The sequence below is a fragment of the Phoenix dactylifera genome, chromosome 16 (assembly GCF_009389715.1).
Source record: "Phoenix dactylifera cultivar Barhee BC4 chromosome 16, palm_55x_up_171113_PBpolish2nd_filt_p, whole genome shotgun sequence".
In the NCBI taxonomy this organism is placed as follows: Eukaryota; Viridiplantae; Streptophyta; class Magnoliopsida; order Arecales; family Arecaceae; genus Phoenix; species Phoenix dactylifera.
The window spans coordinates 9,433,315-9,453,901 of record NC_052407.1 but is presented as its reverse complement, the minus strand read 5'-3'; the positions used below and the strand labels follow the sequence as shown (position 1 = coordinate 9,453,901).

The 20,587-nt window shown below is 39.5% G+C and overlaps 1 protein-coding gene across 2 annotated transcripts; it reads left to right on the top strand.

The window, feature by feature from the left end:
* The first annotated feature begins 817 nt into the window (after positions 1-817).
* On the top strand, positions 818-16,626 carry LOC103709812 (subtilisin-like protease SBT2.2). 2 transcript variants are annotated; one of them, XM_008795316.3, is made up of 11 exons: positions 1,364-1,597; positions 1,912-1,984; positions 4,610-4,763; positions 10,174-10,571; positions 10,938-11,033; positions 11,123-11,195; positions 11,720-12,002; positions 12,280-12,608; positions 13,765-14,035; positions 15,207-15,488; positions 15,868-16,626. In XM_008795316.3, the coding sequence occupies exons 2-11, from the start codon at positions 1,977-1,979 to the stop codon at positions 16,287-16,289; spliced, it is 2,316 nt and encodes a 771-aa protein (XP_008793538.2). In that variant the 5' UTR covers positions 1,364-1,597; positions 1,912-1,976; the 3' UTR covers positions 16,290-16,626. The 2 variants fall into 2 exon arrangements, with proteins under 2 accessions (XP_008793537.2, XP_008793538.2); XM_008795315.3 differs by lacking the exon at positions 1,912-1,984 and having other exon boundaries at positions 818-1,597.
* Positions 16,627-20,587: the final 3,961 nt, after the last annotated feature.

Sequence of the window (20,587 nt, the reverse complement as noted above, 5' to 3'; positions counted from 1 at the left end):
CAAATAATAATTTCTAATTGCTAGTGGCCGTCACATGGGTGATGTTTGAAATCATGACTCTAGTTTAGGTAAATAATTATATAGCACTTAAAATAAAATTGTGACCCACTTCTCGAAACATAAATTTCGAGCATAGGATCAAACCGTCTCGAACCGGACTCAAACCATGGTAAGGTGGGAGAAGCCATGGCAAAAGCAAAGTTACAGTAGCCCCACCAATGTCTGCAGAGATGCCCACGATCAATTGGTGGATCCTTCTACTTTACCACGGTCCTTCTAAAGAGAAAGTGATGGTCCTAGGCAAAATACTACTCCTTTATATTCAATGACTCAATCACTACAACATGATGTTCCAAAATAAAATTTATGAAAACATATACATGTTTTTGCGAACTCAATTATTATCATTTATTGGAGAATCAAACTGGATAACACACGGAGATGGATATACGAGCAAGAGTAGATACTTGTGAACTCAATTACTCTCGTAGACTGGAGTACCAATTGGTTGATACACAGATAGATATACTAACAAAATTCTACTCCTGCGGTGGACTGGTACAGTGACAAGTAACCTTTTTTTAAAAAAATATTAGAACGTTGGAAAACAATCCACGCAAACTGTAAGCATCATTCCCCAAATACAGAAATACTGCTAATTTTCTCTCTGCCCTCTCATCTTCTCTCTCTTGCTTTTCTTTTTCTTTATTTACTCCTCTCCTTTTCATCTGCTGAGCTGTTGGCGTTTTGCTTTCCGGCAGCTGCAGCAGAAGAGTTAAAAGACACCCGGCAGTCAAATACTTACTCAACAATGCATATACAAAACCTCCACACCTCACACCACCCCAAAAAAGGCTTCAGATGCTCTCTTTTCTTTATCATCTCTCTCTCTCTCTCTCTTTCTCTCTCTCTCTCCTTGGATTCTTGCATAAGGGGTACTCCGTCTCCCTCACTGAGCACTAGAGGGTGGCTGGGGGGAGGAGGGAGTACTTTTTTTTTTACCTTGTGGCTTGCTCATCTTTTTGATGAAAGAGTTCAGTGTGAGGTCTGAAGAAGTGTTCTTGTTTGGTGGACATCCTTCCCCTCTTGGGGTTGATTGTGGTCTCTGCGGTGGAGTGAAGAAAAGGGTCCAAGGTGGGATTTTGATTGGTGGATGCCTTCAAGGTTTGGTTTTGTTTGGTAGATTTCCTTCCTCTTGGGGCTGGCTGTAGTTTGTATGAGAGTGTGAAGATAAGGGTCCAAGGTGAAATTTTGATTGGTAGGTCGGCTCCAAGGTTAGGTTTTGTTTGGTGCATTCATTTTTACTGTGTTGGGTTTGGTTTGTATGGGAAGTGAAGGGATAGTTGTAGCTGGAGTGGTTCAGCTGGTTTGATAAGTTCCCTTCCATTAAAATGGGCGGTCTTCGTTTGTTGCATTTATTGGTGCTTCCTTTATTGGGTCTTTGGTTGGGAGGACTCTGCCAGGAGGATGCCGCTGTGTACATTGTAACCATGAAGCAGGCACCTGCAGTTCATTATTGTGATACGTTGAAGAGGTTTGGAAACAGTGTGGTTAGTAATGGGACATCTGGGACATTCAATACCATCAAGAAGCCGAGGTGCTCTTTTTTCTTTAAAATAATACTTGTCCATTTTGTGGATATTATTTTGCCTGAGATATATTATGATTTGTTTTGGGCTGATAAGGAAATAATAGTTAGTTTGGGCCTTTGGTGTTCTTTTCTTTTTGCCCTTATTTTTTTGGTTTCATTATGTAAATTGTTGTTTTATATTTTGGTTCTGTTTTTACTTATTTGTTTAGTAATTACACTTTTCTTGGTTAAGTTTTTAATGTTATGTGAGATTATTGATTATTACTGCTGTAAATATCTCTATTTTGGAATTTGACTTAGGATTTCTCATGATTATATAGATGTAATTGGGTCCTCTGATCGACACCAGTAATTGCCATGGGATTCGAGTTTTCTTGCGAATAAAATGCTGTGGTATGAAAATAGAGATGTCCTTGGTTTGTTATCTTACTTTAAATAATCTTTTCTTTTCCATTTAACCTTTCAATGTGGTTTATTGAGGTTCATGATTACTTTTTTTCTGCTTGTAAATTCACTATAACATGAGCAGTTTGGAAAAGTTTATGAGATACTTGTGAGACGTGAAACACCGTATATGCCCTATAGATTTCTATTGGTTGTGAAAGGTTTTAGCTCCATTTAAGGACTTGTTTGGCTCGTGGGAAGAAATTTTCCTCATTGGAATGTTTTTTCATTCAAGTTGATGCCGAGGTATGTGATGCTTGGAAAAGTGGTTTTTGCATGTTTGGTTGACCATAGAAAATTTTAGAATGTCTTATGTTTGGTTGGGTATCTACTTTTCTAGAAAAGTTATATAAAATATTTGTTATGCTTTTAATAAAGGGAAAGCCCTTATTCCATTCTAGCTCAAAGCTTAAGGGCACTTTTGAAAAAAAAACTCTAATTCCCAGTCGGTGGGAATTGGACTTTTCCATGTCCCACAGGTTTTTCTTTTTTATGAAATATGGAAATCGTATTTTTTTGAAAAAGCTACTTTTCCATCTCTCTCCTTTGAAGGATCCATTTGATTTGTAGAAAGAATTTTTTTTCTCATTAGAATATTTTTTTTGGAAAGTTGTTGCCTGGATGTATGATGCTTGGAAAAGTAATTTTTGCATGTTTGGTTGACCACGAAAAAATGGCACATTACAGAGTGGCATATGTTTGGTTGAGCATCTATTTTTCTGAAAAAATTGTATAAAATACCGGTTATGTCCTTAATAAAGGAAAAGACCTCATCCCATTCTAGCTAAAGCTTAAGGGCACTTTTGAAAAAAATTTTCAATTTTCGGCTGCTGGGAATTGGATTTTTCCATGTTCCACATGAGTTTTTCTTTTTCATGAAATGTGAGAATCTTATTTCCATAGAAAAGCTACTTTTTTCATCTCTTTCCTTTGAAAACTCTAACTAAACATTAGGCATTTCTCTATTTTTTCGTTGACCACACTTTCTGCCCTCTACATTCCGCGAACCAAATGAGTCCTATCAATTTAATTTTAGACATATCATGTAACATCATATCAATTTAAAGCATCTATATAAACTTCGCAAGCTCACACAATAGAAAACAATGAGATCTCAGGAAAGGATTTAATAGCATGGGAAAACTCCAACCAAACATGAGGCATCTCTCCATTTTCCTTTTGACCCCAATTTCTATCCTTCTTTTCCTGCGAACCAAATGAGTCCTAATAGAACTACCTTCATTTTGTTGACTATTCTTGGCATATTTCAAGATAGAGGTTCTTTCATTTTGAACTATGTCACTGAGCTAATTTACTATTTTAACCATGACTTAAATACCGAAGAAAACCCAAAGCATTGCGCATTCCGGCAGAAAGAGTGAACTAAATCCAAAAGTCAAATACATAACTATACAACGGATGCACATTCTAAGCAGTTTTTATTGCTGTCATATATGAATTCACTGATTTAGCTGGTAGTTCATGAACTAACTCTAAAAGACAATTAGGTAACTAAGAAATATAATAAGTTTTGATGTTAATATTATTTTTACTACTTCATTTTCATCCTTTTGGCCAGCCTTTTATGCAAAAAAATTGATTATAGGATCTGTGGTATAAACTATCCGATCTCGAGCAAACTCAAGCCTGCTCAAGAACTGCTTGATGCACTACGGCTGGCTCAAGCTCATCACAAGCTGGCCAGACCAAGCTCAGTATCAGCACTTTCATAGTTAAGCTGGCTTGAGTCCGTCTTGGTTAAAGCTTGATGGAGGCTGTGGAGGCAATAGGAAGGGAGTGACTGGCAGATATACGGTGGTCTGCACAGGTGATCACAAGGAAGGCAATGCTGAGGGATAGATTGGCAAAGATTAGATGGTTGCTGGTGGCTCTATGTTGCTTGAGGATGAGGGTTAAGCCTGACACTTATAGATAATACTCTCCCTTCAAGTGGCTGTTTATCTCGGTCATTAGATCTCTACCTAATGTCTAAGAATTGATTTACCTCTTTAAGTAAAGAAACTGTACAATTTATAGTTTATATTATTACAAAATATGATTAAAAGGATATAACAATACTTCATGAGTAAATTATAAAATCACTTACTTCATAAATATTTATATGTTGATCAAATTATTGTAAATATATTTAATATTTCAAATACTATTGTTTGTATATAAATATTTATATCGAGCACAATCAAGTTGAATGGGAGCAAGCCAAGAATAGCCTTTTTCAGATTGTTTATATTTTGAGTTCAAAATCCTATCTCAAGCTCAGTTTTTTTTCCTAGTTGGGCAAACACATGTTGAACCAAATCTTGAGCCAAACCTGACCTGCTTGTGAGCAGCCAAAATGTTGGACAGTATGCGATATGGTATTAGATTTTGCAGCATTCTTGTTTGTTATTTTATTTCATTTGTACATTGATTGCAAATGGCTTGTCATTTTCCTTATCCACTCATCCCTTCCATTATTTAAATTTTTTGTTGTGGACCTATTGGATCTAATTTATAAAGTGCTTAATTTTTTTTGTGTATGTAACTATTTCCCCCCTCTTTTTTTAACTGCAGGAATGGTTCAAGAACAGATAAAAGTTACAGTTCATATTTGATTCACCTTCAGGATTCACTACTGAGGAGGGCACTAAAGGGGGAGAACTATCTTAAGCTTTATAGCTATCATTACTTAATTAATGGCTTTGCTGTTCTTATCACCAATCAACAGGTATTTTGCATGATTGTGATTCTTCCCTTCAGCATTTTATTTTTTGAGTTACTGCTATGCTCTAGAGTTTAAAAGCAGTAAATTTAAGTTAATAATCATGTTTCATTGTCTGTGTAGCTTGTTGGAAACTGTAGTGTTTTCAGGTTTGTATGATTTGTCATTAATCAAATGAATCAGCAAATAAAATAATAAAAAAGGGATAAGATTTATACACGCCCTGGTTCAGGCCTTTCTGGAGTCACATCCTTGACACAGTCTCTTGATTGGAGGTAGCAATTCTACTACTCTACTCCTAAATTCAATGACAAATTGCTGACACTGGTCTTCCATGCATCAGCAGAGAATGATTGGACATCAAACTGGCAGCCTCTGTAGTCTATGACCTCCGGAAATGTGTTGCAAAAAAATAAGGGAAACTACGAAGAATTTTATCATTTATTCTTTATTGTTCTTAAGTGAAATCAGAGAAATGGTTCAAGTAGGTAATGACACTGTAGTTAAGGCTTAGTTAATGGTCATGTGTAATTATAAGAGGTGGCTGTTTGACTGATTATATCACAACCAAATAAGTAATTGCTCATAATAAATGACTAAAAAGAAAATAATTATAAAAATTTAAAAGAACATAATTGTTGGTAAAATTGGATAAAAGGAGGCGCTCGAGAAAATTCCTATTGTTGGACTAACCTATTATTTCCAAAGGTTGCGACAACAACAAAAAATTGAATTAAAATTTATAAATAATTAAATTTTCAGAATTTTGAATATTGGAAATAAATTATAAATCTGACAGCAACACATCATGTAGGGTCGGAAATGGGCTCAGGTTGGCCCGAAGCCCATCGGGTTGGGCCCATTTTGGGTTAGGCTTCAGGCTAGGCTCAAAAGAGTTCAAACCGGGTTTGGGCTTAAATATAGAGCCCATTTGCTTTTCGGGCCGGGCTCAGGTATGTCACTGACCCAGCTTGAGCCCGAGCCTGAACGAGGCCCGAAATAAAGCCCGAATTTAGACCCAAATCAATTTGTTTTTGTATATTGTTATTAGAGACAATAATGAGGAAGTAAATGACAAATTAAAATGGATTTAGCTAAGAATAATATATTATGTACCATTTACTTGTATTATGGGAAAGAGCCTGATTTTTAACTAGCTCATCTTTTTGTGAAGTAATATTATGAAATATTAAACTTTAATCGGGTTTCGGGTCAGACCTATTTTTGGCCCAAATGGGTAATTCGGGCCGGCCCAATCGGTCTCGGACTGGGCTCGAGCTGGATTATCCAAAAATTTTTGGGCCTAAGCTTGGCCCGAAGCCCGAAAAAAATATTTGGGCTGGGTTCGGGTAGGGGCATAGCCCGGCTCTGCTCGGCCCACTTCTAGCCCTAAACACAAGTAATATCTTTTTGGTTTGCTTTTATCAACAATCATGTTTTATTAAACTGTGGCTTTTGATCGATTTCCATTCTGATTGTTTTTACAATTAGTCACTTTCTTGTTATGTCTGCCCCAAACGGTCACCTGGACATAACCCCTTCCATATCAATATGCAAGTGCTGTAACTAAGTTGTGAGTCTTGTGACACTTTCTATGCGAACTAGGATGGATGGAAGGCTGGCTGAAAAGGGGAGTGTGGGTGCGATTGAATGCAGGTCTCTCGTATCGATGCAAGATACATACCAAATAAGCTATTTTGCACCCTTGTAATGTCACGATGATATCCTATGGATTCTTTTTGAGGTTTTTTTTTTTTTTGACAAGAAAAGGAGACAGAATTTTCTCAGTTGTCTATATTCCTACCTTTTTTCTGTAATTTATTTGGACAGGTTAGAGGAACTCTTTGCTTGCTTAAGCAAAGCCTGGACATGGCAGTGTGTCATTGTATCTTTGGAGAAAGAGGAATGAAACTAGTTTGTGCTAGCACTGCAACTTGAACTGGCTGGATTGGGTTGATTGTCAACTCTAGCCCAACACAGCCTCTCTATATTCCAGCCATAACCTAATCAAACTCACCCTTGGCTTGGGATTTCTCCAATCGAACCCAAGCCAACCCCTTCTTAATTATAATTTGGGTTGGGTTTGGTCAGAATAATCAGGTCAGTCATATTGTATAGGTAATTGAGGATTAGAGAAATTCTTTGAATATCTTTGTTATGTTAGTATTGGATTGGTTGGGATCTTATGAGTGCACTTTACACAAGTCTATAACTTAATAAGGCTAGATATATAGTCAAATAAAACATGTAAATATTCTATGCCAAACAAATTTATTTGTTGGGTTGGATCAAGTTGAACTTGGTTGGGTTGGTCTAGGATTGGGTTTAAGCTTGACCCTAACACAACCCCACTTGGGGTTGGGTTGGGACTTTTTAGCGTAAGCTGAGCCCAAGTTCATAAAATCCCAACCCAACCTAGATAAGCGAGTTGGGCTGGTTAGGTTTGGGTTGAGCCAACCTAGGTTGCATGTTGAACCTGTCCACACTGAGAGGCTTGATGGACTCAAAGTACAAGGTGAGGAATAAGCCTCCTCACCTAGGGCACATCTAATTCTTTTCCTTATTCCTTCTAAAACAGTAAATTTTATGGACTTAAGATTTCTAGCATTTATATCTATCAAATGTTAATTTCTATTCCAGTTTTGGCAAATCCATTTATTGCATGTTACAATTTGTGTCTTGCATCTTATTTCTATAGCTAAGAGACCAAAATAGAAACCACATTTGTTTTGCTTTTTCGCAGCAACAATGAGGGTTTAATTTGGTTGGAATGCTTTCTAAAGGTTACCTATAAAAAAAGAGGAAGTGCCAGGAATTCATACTCAAGCTTCCATGCTATAATGCCATGCCATTTCATTGGCCATTGCCAACAAGGGTCAACCACGAAGAAAGGAAAACAAACTCCACCAGTTTATTTCCAATTAAATAAGATTACCTAAAATGCCCAATGTTGTTATATGAACATGAGATAGATAAGAATGGCTTGCATTGATCATGCTAGGTGCCATGTTGTCACAAGGTGAGTATGTTCCATACCCAAACACCCGTGTGGTGCCCGTCATGTTGCACATCAAGGCTAGCTCTCCTTAGTCCTTTCCTTGGACATACATATACATGCACAACTAAGGTTCGTGGAATTGGTATCGGGACTCGTGCTGGTCGACGACCGACATGATATGGTATGGGTTCGTACCATATCATGCCGGGGGCACTTCGACCTCTTCATTTTTTTATTTTCACTTTTTAAATTGAAGTCAACAAGGGATGTGCCAACTTCAATTCAAATTTGAAAGTAAAAAAAGGTTCAAACCACTCTCTGTTGTTCCAAAATGAAGAGCGGGAGAGAGAGAGAGGAAGAGGGATAGGAAGGGAGGGAGAGTGGGAGGAGAGGGAGGGAGAAAGAGAGAGAGAGAGGACGGAGAAAGAGAGGGCTCGAAAGTCCTCATCATCGGGGGTGGGGGGTTCGAAATCCAAACCCTAACCTCGTGAGAGAGAGAGAGAGAGAGAGAGAGAGAGAGAGAGGAAGAGAGAGGGAGGGGGGGATGCATACCTTTGACGTCTCTCGCCATTGAGGTCCAAGTGCGGGGAGAGGTGAAGGTCTCGAGCGTGGACGAAGGTGAGGAATCGATCGAAATAGTGGAATTGGGGGGGGGTTATAACTTTATATCGAACCGAATATATAATTTGAACCGTACCGGTAGCCGACCGGTCTGATTCAGTATGCCCTGAATTGGCCGGTTCGGCATGGTTTAGCCTTTCTTGCGCACAACAGTCCAGCGCTGTCAAGCGTGCACCCATATGCCCTTGCCCTGCACCTTTCAAACTGAACACATGTGACACCCCCAAGTGACCGCAAGCAATCCGACTCTCGGGTCAACTACATTACTCGTGTGCACATCCATGCCATAGCATACACTCTTTCTAAGAGTGCTCTACAACTAGGCACCTCTGTGCCGATTCCATAGATTTGCTCCACAAGCTAAAGTAGTGCTCATCCATATATCTTAATGGCTAGCAAATTACTTCTATGCCATGGCATATCCATTGTGCCACCGATCCACAAGACACCATGTTGCCCTTTGGGAATATATTGACCAAACTTGCATGACATTGCCATGCAATGCCATCGCTATGCATAAGGCATATAGCAAAGCATTCTTTAGTGTCACTTAGCCGAAGGACCAAGGCGACATGCCCCATAGCCCCTTCAAGCATGGTTAACCATGCATGTCTGAGCCCTCTTGGATTCCACTATTTTAGTACCCTCACAACCTCTAGATCCACGATACTAGACTTGCATTCTCATCATGTGTTCTTATTCATAGCCATACTTCTCAACAATGTTTACTGTTCACACATTGTTGTCTATTGCTGCAGTACCCAAGGTCCATGGCCATACCACATAAGAGGAAGGGGAGCTAGGTGTACAGCTCTTTGGAAAGACTTCCACATGGTTTGCTCTTGAATCGCAAGAGGAGGAAGTTCTAGAATGTACATAAGCAACCGGGGGCCGGGGGGGGTTGGGGTGCTCTTTTTTTTTTTCCTTTTTTCTGGAGGGGAGGGAGTAAAAAAGATTTTACAAAACTTTCAATGTGTTTTTTGAATGTAGTCATATTTGGTTTTTGCTTTAACTTTTTAATGTTTTTGGTTGCTTTTCATGGTAATTCCTACGGCTAATTTCCTATCTGTTCAATTTTTATACTTCATACTAGGCATTGTTGGTTTACCTTTGTCGAAGGCAATATATTGTAAGGTGTGTCTAATTGTAATTTTCTAGTTAATGAAATTCGTCAGTGCCTTCCGACCTTGGATGAGGCATTTTTGGGGTAGGCAAAAAAATATTTTTGCATTCACCATGCGGTTTGTTTTCCTTATGTAAAGGATCTGTTCAGTCTTTATGGCACGACAGATCTTGGAATTAACAATCGAAAAAACATGATACATAATTATTAGTAATTTAATTTCATTCTTGAAAACACATGATGCTAGACATTTCTCTGTCAGTTTAATTCTGTCGGCCAAATTTTTCAGTTCAGTTTTTGTATAAATGCAGACATCATAGATTGTCTGTTTTAGACATCCTAGACTATGTGACAATCTAAAATATTCCAAAACTGAAGATTGGGGCAGATGCAGTTGGCCCTCAAAATAGACCTAACTGTTGACCCATTATTTGAGCCTTTCTAGCCTGATGTTTAACTCAGCTTTCATGCAATACAGCTTTAAATCCCATTTCAACTTTACAGAACCTTGATTAGATAGTGTTTGGTCAGTATGTGAATTTCTCTTAAATTGTTCTTAAGAATAGTTCTTCTCATTTTTAGAATTGATTGTGACACAAGTAGTACCCCTCCCCCCTTCCCCCAAACAGCACAATAAAAAACATCTAATTTGGTATTCTTGGTGCTTTTCATAGGCAGAAAAGCTTTCTAGGCGACGAGAAGTAGCAAATGTAGTTCTCGATTTCTCAGTAAGGACAGCAACTACACACACTCCTGAATTCCTGGGTCTGCCACAAGGGGCATGGGTTCAAGAAGGAGGGCCCGAAGTTGCTGGACAAGGAATTGTTATTGGTTTTATTGACACAGGAATTGATCCAACACACCCCAGCTTTTCAGATGATCTGTCTCTCAATCTTTATCCAATTCCTGCTCATTTTTCTGGTGTCTGCGAAGTTACAAAAGATTTTCCATCTGGATCCTGCAACAGAAAGCTTGTTGGAGCTCGTCATTTTGCGGCTTCTGCTATAACTAGGGGAATTTTCAATGCTTCTCAGGATTATGCTTCACCCTTTGATGGTGATGGCCATGGAACGTGAGTGCTTTCCTGACATGCCATAAGCTGTAGGCTTCTGAATATATTTATTGTTTGATAAGATTTCTTTCCTTATTGAAAATTCTTGATTTACATACGAGCACTATAGGCCATCTATAGCTGTTTCCTTTTTGTCTATTTTCTAAAACCTTTTTGTCAAATGCTTTGATTGCATAGAGAATTTATCTCTGTCTCATCTATTTTAGAGGAAGCCATGGATATGTCTAGAAAAAAAACCGAGCATGAAGTTTAGAGCAGTTCATTTGATCTTTGTTCACCTGAACCTGCAAATCATTTCAAGAAATCAAAGTCGCATTATATTCGTGATTCTAGATTTGTTGATGCAAATTTCTATTCTTCATATAGGCATACGGCATCCATTGCAGCAGGTAATCATGGAATTCCTGTTATTGTATCTGGTCATTGCTTTGGTAATGCAAGTGGCATGGCTCCTCATGCACAGTAAGTGATTATTTTTGTTTTGATCATTGGCTTATCAGCACATGCATCTGAGTCGCAGACTGAGATGTGTTGTCTGTCATTTTTTTCAGCATATCTATTTACAAAGCTCTGTATAAGAGCTTTGGTGGCTTTGCTGCTGATGTTGTTGCTGCCATAGACCAGGTAAACAGTGAACATTTCCTCCACTTTTACATCATATGATTTAAGTCTGGCAATTAAAGTAAAATTTTGGTCTTGTATCTATTTCTTTAGCTGGTCCTTGATTATAGCTGGTTCTGGCTAAATTATGATAACTTTTTGAAGTTAGTATACTTCTGGTCATTGAATTTGAGAATATCAAGTTCAAAAATTTACATAAATTTCCATATTGACAGTATTTCTGCTACCTTCCAGCATAAAGCAGTCGCAACATGATACGAATTGTTAAAAAAAAATCTCACTGCCTACAGGAGTAACACATGTAGTCTTTATGCATTTCTATTGGTGCATTTCATAGACTAGAATGTCTTTTTACAATGGAGAATCAAGAGATGGAAGTATAATATCTCCTTATATTTCAATTCAGAAATATTTTCCACTATTACGTACAGCTTTAGAACTGTAATTAGGCTATTTATCTTCATTAGGAATTTAGGAGTTGCTTCACCCTATAAAAGTTTATTAATTATATTTCTTCGCATTCACAGGCAGCTCAAGATGGTGTTGATATTATAAGTTTGTCCATCACTCCTAACAGGCGCCCTCCTGGGATAGCGACATTTTTCAATCCTATAGATATGTCACTGCTTTCAGCTGTAAAGGCTGGAATATTTGTTGTCCAAGCAGCTGGCAACACTGGACCTTCATCAAAGAGCATGTCTTCCTTCAGTCCGTGGATATTTACTGTTGGTGCTTCAACACATGATAGAATTTACAATAACTATATTCAACTTGGCAACAATCTAACCATTCCTGGAGTTGGACTTGCACGTAAGTTTGCAAATTATTGTATCTTAAATAACACAATTTTTGATGTCTTAAGATGTCCTGTTTTTGCACTTCTTTCACCTTAATTTGGGCAACCTTTTTCCTTGCTACATTCTGTATTCACACTGCTAAAATCTTGTAAAAGTTCATTATCTGATTTTCAAGTTTTATGAATCCATTGAATTGAATAACGTGTCTATTCTTTCAAAGTAGTTGTGCCATATATAATATTGGTCTGCTTTATTAAACATATAACTAAACTATAGTTATTTATGTGCAGCTGGAACAGATGGTGACTCAATGTACACACTAATTGGTGCAACTCAGGCACTAAAAAATGATACAACAGAAAATGATATGTATTTGGGAGAATGCCAAGACTCAAGCCATCTAAGTGAAGAATTGATTAAAGGAAACCTATTGATATGTAGTTATTCCATTCGGTTTGTACTTGGCCTGTCCTCAGTCAAACAAGCATTAGAGACAGCGAAGAATGTTAGTGCAATTGGAGTTATCTTCTACTTGGATCCATTTGTCTTAGGGTTCCAACTCAACCCTACTCCTATGCATATGCCTGGTCTGATAATACCATCTCCTGATGACTCCAAGGTATGCCCCTTCAGGATTATCATAGTTTTTTTTGCCATGTATCCCTAAAGCTTGATCAAATGGTAGAAGCTGGAAGAATGTTTAAGTTTAGTTTGTGCATGCACATATGGTTTTGTTGTTTGACACTTCTTTATATTGTGTAGTTAGCATATCCAACATATCACTAGAGCTGTCTTATTGAATCCTTTGTGATTTGTTCTTGCCAAGGGTTGTTCCCTCGTTCAAGAAAACTAATCAAGTTTTCTGATAGGACTTCCTTGGTCTCTCCACCCTCAATCCTTTTGCCATTCATGTCTTAGCCCTTAAATAGTATTTGTTACAAATATCCATACCATCGTGACTGATTTTCTATTACTTTATCTATTTTTGGTGCAACTCCTAAGCTTCCTCGCATGTACTAAACCCTAACTTCATCAGTCTTATTTTGATTTCACCATAATCCAATTCAACCTAATAATCTCATTGATTCTGATAACTGACCCCAACTAGTTTAGGATTAAGGCTTAGTTGAGTTAATCTTTTCGACTCTAATGTGTCAAATGTGGCACATGTAAAGTACCTTCTTGGAATTCAAAGGAATTCTCTATTTGTATTTCTTCCCTTCATAAAATTATGTTCTTCAATATCTTTATCACAGGGATCTTGTTGCTTAAACTATGAGCATGTCTGTTTATAGCATTGGTTTACCAACTGTGCTGTCCTAAAATTTGGTATAATGGCCCATGGCAATGCAGACCTTCAGTCACCGCCAATGTTGGTCCCATTGCCATTCATCTTCTTACTTTGCCCCTTTTCTTCTTGACCAAATGTTTTTCCTCTTTTTGCTTTCTTGCTTGCATGCTTGATATATGTGTACTTTGATTTGGGATACTGGTGAAGTAGCTAGTTACTCTTAAGCTCATGGTTCGCCATACCAGCCCGAACTGGGCGGTATAGGGCCAATTCAGTACCAATATCCGGTATGGTTGGTGTACCGACACTCAATACGCCGAAAAGACTCCGTACCATACCGTACCGATATAGTGCTAGTGTGGCACTGGTACCGAGACGGAGAACCTTGCTTAAGCCTATCTAGTATTGTAATATTTTCTTCCTTTTTTTTGAGAAAATGTATCTTTCTTTAATTGATACTGATGAATACTTCATAACTGTGTAGGTTTTTCTAAAATACTATAACAGCTCCTTAGTGAGAAATGAAACCTCAAAAAGCATTGTCAAGTTTGGAGCTGTTGCGAAAATATTAGGAGGCTTAAAAGCTAACTACAGCAACTCTGCACCAAAAGTAATGTATTATTCTGCTAGAGGACCAGATCCGCAGGACAATTCGTTAGCTGATGCTGATATCATGAAACCCAATTTGATAGCTCCTGGTAATTTCATATGGGGTGCTTGGAGCTCGTTGGGTACTGATTCCGCTGAATTTGAAGGTATTTTACAGATAAGCATTTCTCATCACCCATCATCATTGCTATCACAAGGATAAACTCCTTTTTATAAGAAACTATTATCCATGCCCATATGCAGTTTCTTATCGTTTCTTAGACTGATCACGTGGACTATATGATACAAGCATCTCCTTGACAATCAATTAAATATGGTGCTTTTTCTCTTTGTTTTGTGAAAATGATTGCATTGTATGTTTTGTATTTATCCTTAATCATGTCTAGATAGTAGATATGGTTCCATATCATGGAATGCCGTACCGGCCCGTACCGGCCGGTACGGGCCGGTACGTACCGGTCCGGCCGTGGACCGGTACCGGAACGGATAAAAAACCGGTATTTTCCGGTTTTTTATCTGAACCGGCCGGTACGGGTGCGTACCGGCCAGTTTGGGCCCGTACCGGCCGGTTCGGAGCCCGTACCGGCCGGTACCGGCCTCGTACCGGTGCGAACCGGCCGGTTCGCACCGGTACGATTTTTTTTTTTTTTTTAGAACCACAGCGCCGCGCGCTGTGGTTTTTGAAACCACCGCGTACCGGCCGGTACGGGACCGGTACCAGCCGGTACGTACCGGACCGGACCGGTACCGTACCGGTCCGGCCGGCCACCGGTACGCCGACCGGTACCGGTACGGCGGACCTTGTTCCATATAATCATAAAATCCTAAACTAACAAGTGTTACCCCATCTATGTGAATTCTGCAATTGTAGTGGGATTGTTAAATCTGGAATAATTTATGTTTGAGTGTCATTATGATCTCCACTCATTGTTTTAGTTCTAAGTTCCTGGCCAAGTCAATCATATGCAAGGCTTGCCATGAAACCTATAAATGCTACTTTGCAAGTTAAAACTAACTAATCTTAGACTCATGCTGTAGTTTCCACCCTTGAGGTGACCATGGACCATGGAAAAGTGCAGATGAAGCAATTGTCATATAGATAATTGTTTTCATCTGTAAGGTTTAATATTTGACATGAATCTCTAAGTTGCAATTATAAGTGAATGAGGTAAATTGAAGTAGAATCCCAAAATGCCATGTAATCACATAATCTTATCATATTTAAATGTGCTTTTTTTTTTTTTTTGCATTAGTTGATTTTCTTTTGGGTTAGCTTTTACTTCATTCAAACCTTCATGTTTTTAATATGCTTCTTAGGTGAAAATTTTGCCTTGATCTCTGGTACAAGTATGGCTGCTCCCCACGTTGCTGGGCTCGCTGCTCTGATCAAGCAGACGTTTCCGCATTTTAGTCCTTCAGCCATTGGTTCTGCGCTCTCCTCGACTGCCACACTCTATGACAAGCAAGGTGGACCAATCATGGCCCAACGAGCTTACAGCAACCCAGATTTGAACCAGTCACCCGCAACTCCATTTGACATGGGCAGTGGCTTTGTCAATGCAACTGCCGCTTTAGACCCAGGACTGATCTTTGATTCTGGTAAGTTCTACATGACAATTTTCTTCATGTAGCAAATGACCAATGCATTTATCTGACAACTTGTAACAGTTAAATTGTTTATATAGCATTTAAGATTTATGCATGATATGACAAAATAAACCACTACCAGCAAAACAGTGATAACTGCAGGTTAATTACTACTGTACTTGAGTGCCAACAGGAGGATTTACTAATACTCCAGTTATAAGTGCAAGTAATATCCTGAAAAATGGCATTTTATACTGATATCCAGTGGGTTTTTTAGCTTTAGTACATTATGCAAATATTAGATTAAAACTTATGACTAAGTTATGTTGTGTCAGGAATTTACAATTTTATGTGGCTATAACCTGTGGCATTTGGTATGTATGATATGTAGGTTTTGATGATTTCTTTGCCTTTCTTTGTGGCATCAACGGTTCTACTCCTGTCGTCCTGAACTACACTGGTCAGAGCTGTAAAATTTCCACCATGACTGGCGGAGATCTAAACCTGCCTTCCATCACAGTAGCATTGCTCAACCAATCGAGAACCATCGCAAGAACAGTTACCAACATTGCTAATGATGAGACTTACAGTGTCAGCTGGAGTGCTCCTTTTGGAGTCTCAGTTTCGGTTGCACCTACACGATTTTTTATCGCCAGCGGCCAGAAACAAAACTTGACTGTTGTTCTAAATGCCACCATGAACAGCACCTCCGCTGGCTTTGGAAAGATTGGTCTTTATGGAAGTGAAGGCCATAGGTCATTGGTTCCATTATCTGTCATCTCAATGATTACGTACAATAGGACCATAAGCTGAGAAAGGATCTGACAATTACTTTTGTTTTGGCATCAAGGTTGACCTGATTTTTTATTCGTTTTTTGTGTATAGGAGCATCTTGGTATAACTAGAAGAGTGACTAATAATTGTATAAATGCATCTTAGTCCCCTTGCATGATGGGACTTACATTTTGGAACAAGCAAGCATCATTGTGTGGATTAACCGAATAACCAATTTGTACGCTTATCTCCAACTGCGTCAGGAAAGAATACCATGTTCCAAAGAGCAGGCCTTGCATGCATGATGGTGAATCTTTAAGATTTATGTTTGATGACAGTGTTTAATATGAGAGCCTTTTGTTTTGGTTTGCGTGAATTCATGTTGTTATTGCTTTTCTGCAATTATCTCTTTGCTCTAGTTGGTCTCCTATTATTGCTTGTTCATGGACGGAGTTGGTGAGTTGGACCAACTTTGGGTCGGGCTATGAGCTAGATGAGCTAGATCTGAAAGAGTTCAGATCAGGTTTGGACTTTTAAATATAAACCTTATATATTTTTCAAGCTGGGCTCAGATATATCCTTGGCTTGACCCATACTCGGCCAAGCTCGAGCATGGACAAGGCCTGAAATGGATATTCTATGGTATAGAATTTGTACTGTAGGATTAGAGGTGAAACTGGATCAGATAATATTCATTCGGATTTGTTTTCATATCCGAATCCATCCGAATATGGAAGAAAATTTGAACATCCAACTAATATTCATATTCATATTCATAATCATTAAATAAAAATAGATATGAATTTAGATAGACAACTATCCGATTCACATTTAAATATCTGATTCCATGTATAATCCTATTTAATTTTATATAGCATTCATAAACTTTTAAGAAAAATAAATGATGATATTAATATACTATTAATTTGATTTATTATTCACTTAGTAAAATTTTTGATTCTATAATCATAAAATTTAATTATCAAATTTATATCTCTATTAATATTCATATTTTTGATATATAATTTGTATCACTATCTGTTTAAAATAAATATGGATATTAATTTTTGCATCCAATTAATATCTGTATCCGTATCAATATTCGTCAAATAAAATAAATAAAGATATAAATATATTAGTATCCGATCTACATCTGATTTGATTTATGATACTATCGATTAGATCTATATTATTATTTTGGATCTAATCGTTCTGGTAAATTCTAACGGCGTCACCTCGGCCCATCTCAGCCCTTCCGTCATGACGCCCCGTTCGGTTCGCTCCGCTCCTTTCTTCCCCGCCCTCACGTCTCTTCGCTCTCTCCAGGAGCCATAAAACCGTTCCGATTGATTCTTTCGGCTCGGTTTGGGTTGGACTTTTCTGATTCACTTTCGGTTTAAAAGTTTTAGAAACCGAAAAAACCGGTTCGGTTTCGATTTAAGTTTTAGGAGAACCGCCTTCAAACGGAGTAATATATATAAACCGGTTCACTTTACTCTGGTTTCCCCAGCTCTGGAGTCTCCCTTCCTCTCACTCTGCCCGTCTGCCCGTGGTCTCGAGTCTTCCATCTCCTCCCACTCCGCCCGTCCGACGCTCGAGATCGCCCTTCGTCGACTCTCGTCGTCGGAGCAGAGTCTTCCCTCTCCTCCACTCCGCCCGTCCGGCGCTCTTCCTCGCCTCTCTCCTCCTCCAACCCCTCCTCAGGTAAGATCTTCTCTCCTCTTCTGCTTCTTGAAAAATGCTTGAAATTCTAGTTTCTTCTCTGAATTCCTTTAATGGTTGTTTGGGTACTATCTTGGATTTCTTCGACAGTTTGATCGATCTAAATCTAGGGTTAGGTCAAGAAAAAGGGTTAGGATTCGGAGTAGGTTTCTTGGTTTCTTTTTTCTCTTTTCCTCCCTCTTTAGTCCTATTTTCTTCTTTATGTGTTACGGACCCCAATCAGCGAACCCATGCAAACACCCGCACGTGACATCCGTGGGAAGTTGTTGCCAGTAGGATGATCTGGAGCTTATCAGATCTTGGCCTTCGAGGCGCCACCTTTAATTCTTGTTGCTGTTGTTACGTTTCTGTTTTGATTCTTGCTGCTGTTGTTACGTTTCTGTTTTGAGCCATGGGCTGGCAATTAATGTATGGATAGGATTGAATTCTTAAAATCTAATCTATCCGTTAGTTTTCTTCTATTTATATTAGAAATCTAATGAAAGGAGGAGGCCATTGAAAATCCAAAATTTTGTTATCAAGGAAGGAGGACAAGCTCCCTCGAAGAAGCTCAAACCAACCCACGCATTCCCTATCTCTTTCACCAAAACTTCCTTACTCAATCATTCCAGAACAGCTGCTAACCCCCTTTCTCGCCCACAACCGGTCAGCCATAAATCCCCAAAGAAGTGCAGCTATAACTTCTTGGACGCTGCTGTTACAGATACGAGCCTTCCATTCTAAGGTTCGTTTCATTGGTATCAGAGCACCGATCTTGGCATGCCGGACTCAACACGAGGTGCAGCAAAGATTGATGAGATCGCGAACAAGCTCGAAGCTCAAGCAAAGCTATTGCAAGAAATGATGAAGAATATGACTCTTATGAACAGCCGTATCGAGAGCATTGCCCAAAGCCAACTTGAACAAGGAGAAACATCTCGCTCTAAAGGGGCTGAATCAATGGTGTCCAGGGCGGAAGGAGATGCTGACCGAGTTTCCTTTACCTGCACTGCTCGATTGGACTTCCCTCGTCTCGATGGGGATGACCCTTCGGGATGGCTATATCGAGCCGAGCAGTTCTTCGCTCGCCAACAAACACCAGCATCACAAAAGTTACTACTGGCATCTTTCCATTTGGAAGCGCGTGTTCTGTTGGATGGAGAGGTTGGGGGTCATCTCTAGTTGGGACGAGTTCGCCAAGGCGTTACTTGTTCGCTTTGGTCCTTCTCAATGAGGATCCAACAACATTGCTGTCCAAACTTCGGTAAAGCTCCACTGTTGAACACTACCAGACTTAGTTCAAGGAGTTAGCCAATGGAACTTGTGGACTTAATGAGTCCTTCATGGTGAGCTGCTTCGTGGGGGGCCTCCGGGAAGACATACGGCTTAGCGTGCAAATGCTAAGGCCGACCTCTCTTTCCGATGCTGTCGGCCTCGCCCGGTTGCAAGGAGAAAAGGTGAATACTCGAAGAAGGGACCCATAATCCGACTTCAAAAGGTCTACCCCAAACCTCAAACCTTCTAGTTCTAAAATTTCATCTCCTATCATTAAGAGGCTAACTTCAACTGAAATGAAGGCAAGGAGAGATAAGGGATTATGTTACTTTTGTGATGATAAATGGTTGAAAGAACATACATGTCGTGGCAGACAAAATCTTTTCTTAATAGATGGAAGCTTGCTGGAGGAAGGAGAGGAGAAGAATGAAGAACCTGTTGAAACCGAGGAGGAGGAAATCCAATCCCCCTCTCCCGAAATCTCTCTACATGCTATTACCGGTAGCCAAACACCGCAAACGATGCAGGTGCAAGGGTAGTTGAATTGAGTACCACTCATGGTGCTCATTGATTTTAGACTTTAGTAGCACCCACAATTTCCTCAACCCCACCATTGCACGGAAGGCTGGGCTGTCCATTGACAAGGATGTGCCGTTTAAAGTGGCAGTAGCTAATGGAGACCAGGTACCATGCATGGGCAAATGTTCGGGTGTCAAGATCAAAATCCAAGGAGTGACTTTAGAGATTGACTTCGACCTCTTAGGCCTTGGGGGCTATGAGGCTGTCTTGGGCGCTCAATGGCTGCAAGTGTTGGGTCCGATCATATGGGACTTCACCAATCTTACAATGAAGTTTATAGTGGGGGGGGGGGGGGGGGGAGGCTTGCATCTTCAAGGGAGCAGCACCAAAGAAGTTGGGTTTTCTCAATAACAAAAAGGTAAGAAAGCAAGATCCCAACCAAAATTATGGTTTATTGCTACAAGTCTTTTGCCTCACCACAATTACAGAAGAAGGAAAAGCACAAATACGAAAGAAGGATGTACCTATTCAGATCCAGGAGCTTCTTGACACATATGTCGATGTCTTTAAAGAGCCACATAGGCTTCCCCCACCTAGAGCACAAGACCATCAGATTCCTCTTTTGCTCAATGCCAAACCTGTAAGCCAGAGGCCCTACAGGTATCCACAATTCCAGAAATCAGAGATTGAAAAATTAGTGAATGAACTCTTGCACCAGGGAGGCATCCGGCCTAGCCAAAGTCCCTACACCTCACCTGTAGTACTGCTGGTACGTAAGAGTGATGGTTCATGGCGGCTATGTGTCGACTACCGCGGCCTCGGCCCATCTCAGCCCTTCCGTC

Bases quoted from the DNA above. Each gene is read 5' to 3' on its own strand.
- LOC103709812 (XM_008795315.3), top strand. From the start codon at position 1,392: ATGGGCGGTCTTCGTTTGTTGCATTTATTGGTGCTTCCTTTATTGGGT. The intron at 10,572-10,937 runs GTGAGTGCTTTC...TTCTTCATATAG, and splicing joins GATGGTGATGGCCATGGAAC to GCATACGGCATCCATTGCAG. The intron at 12,003-12,279 runs GTAAGTTTGCAA...ATTTATGTGCAG, and splicing joins TCCTGGAGTTGGACTTGCAC to CTGGAACAGATGGTGACTCA.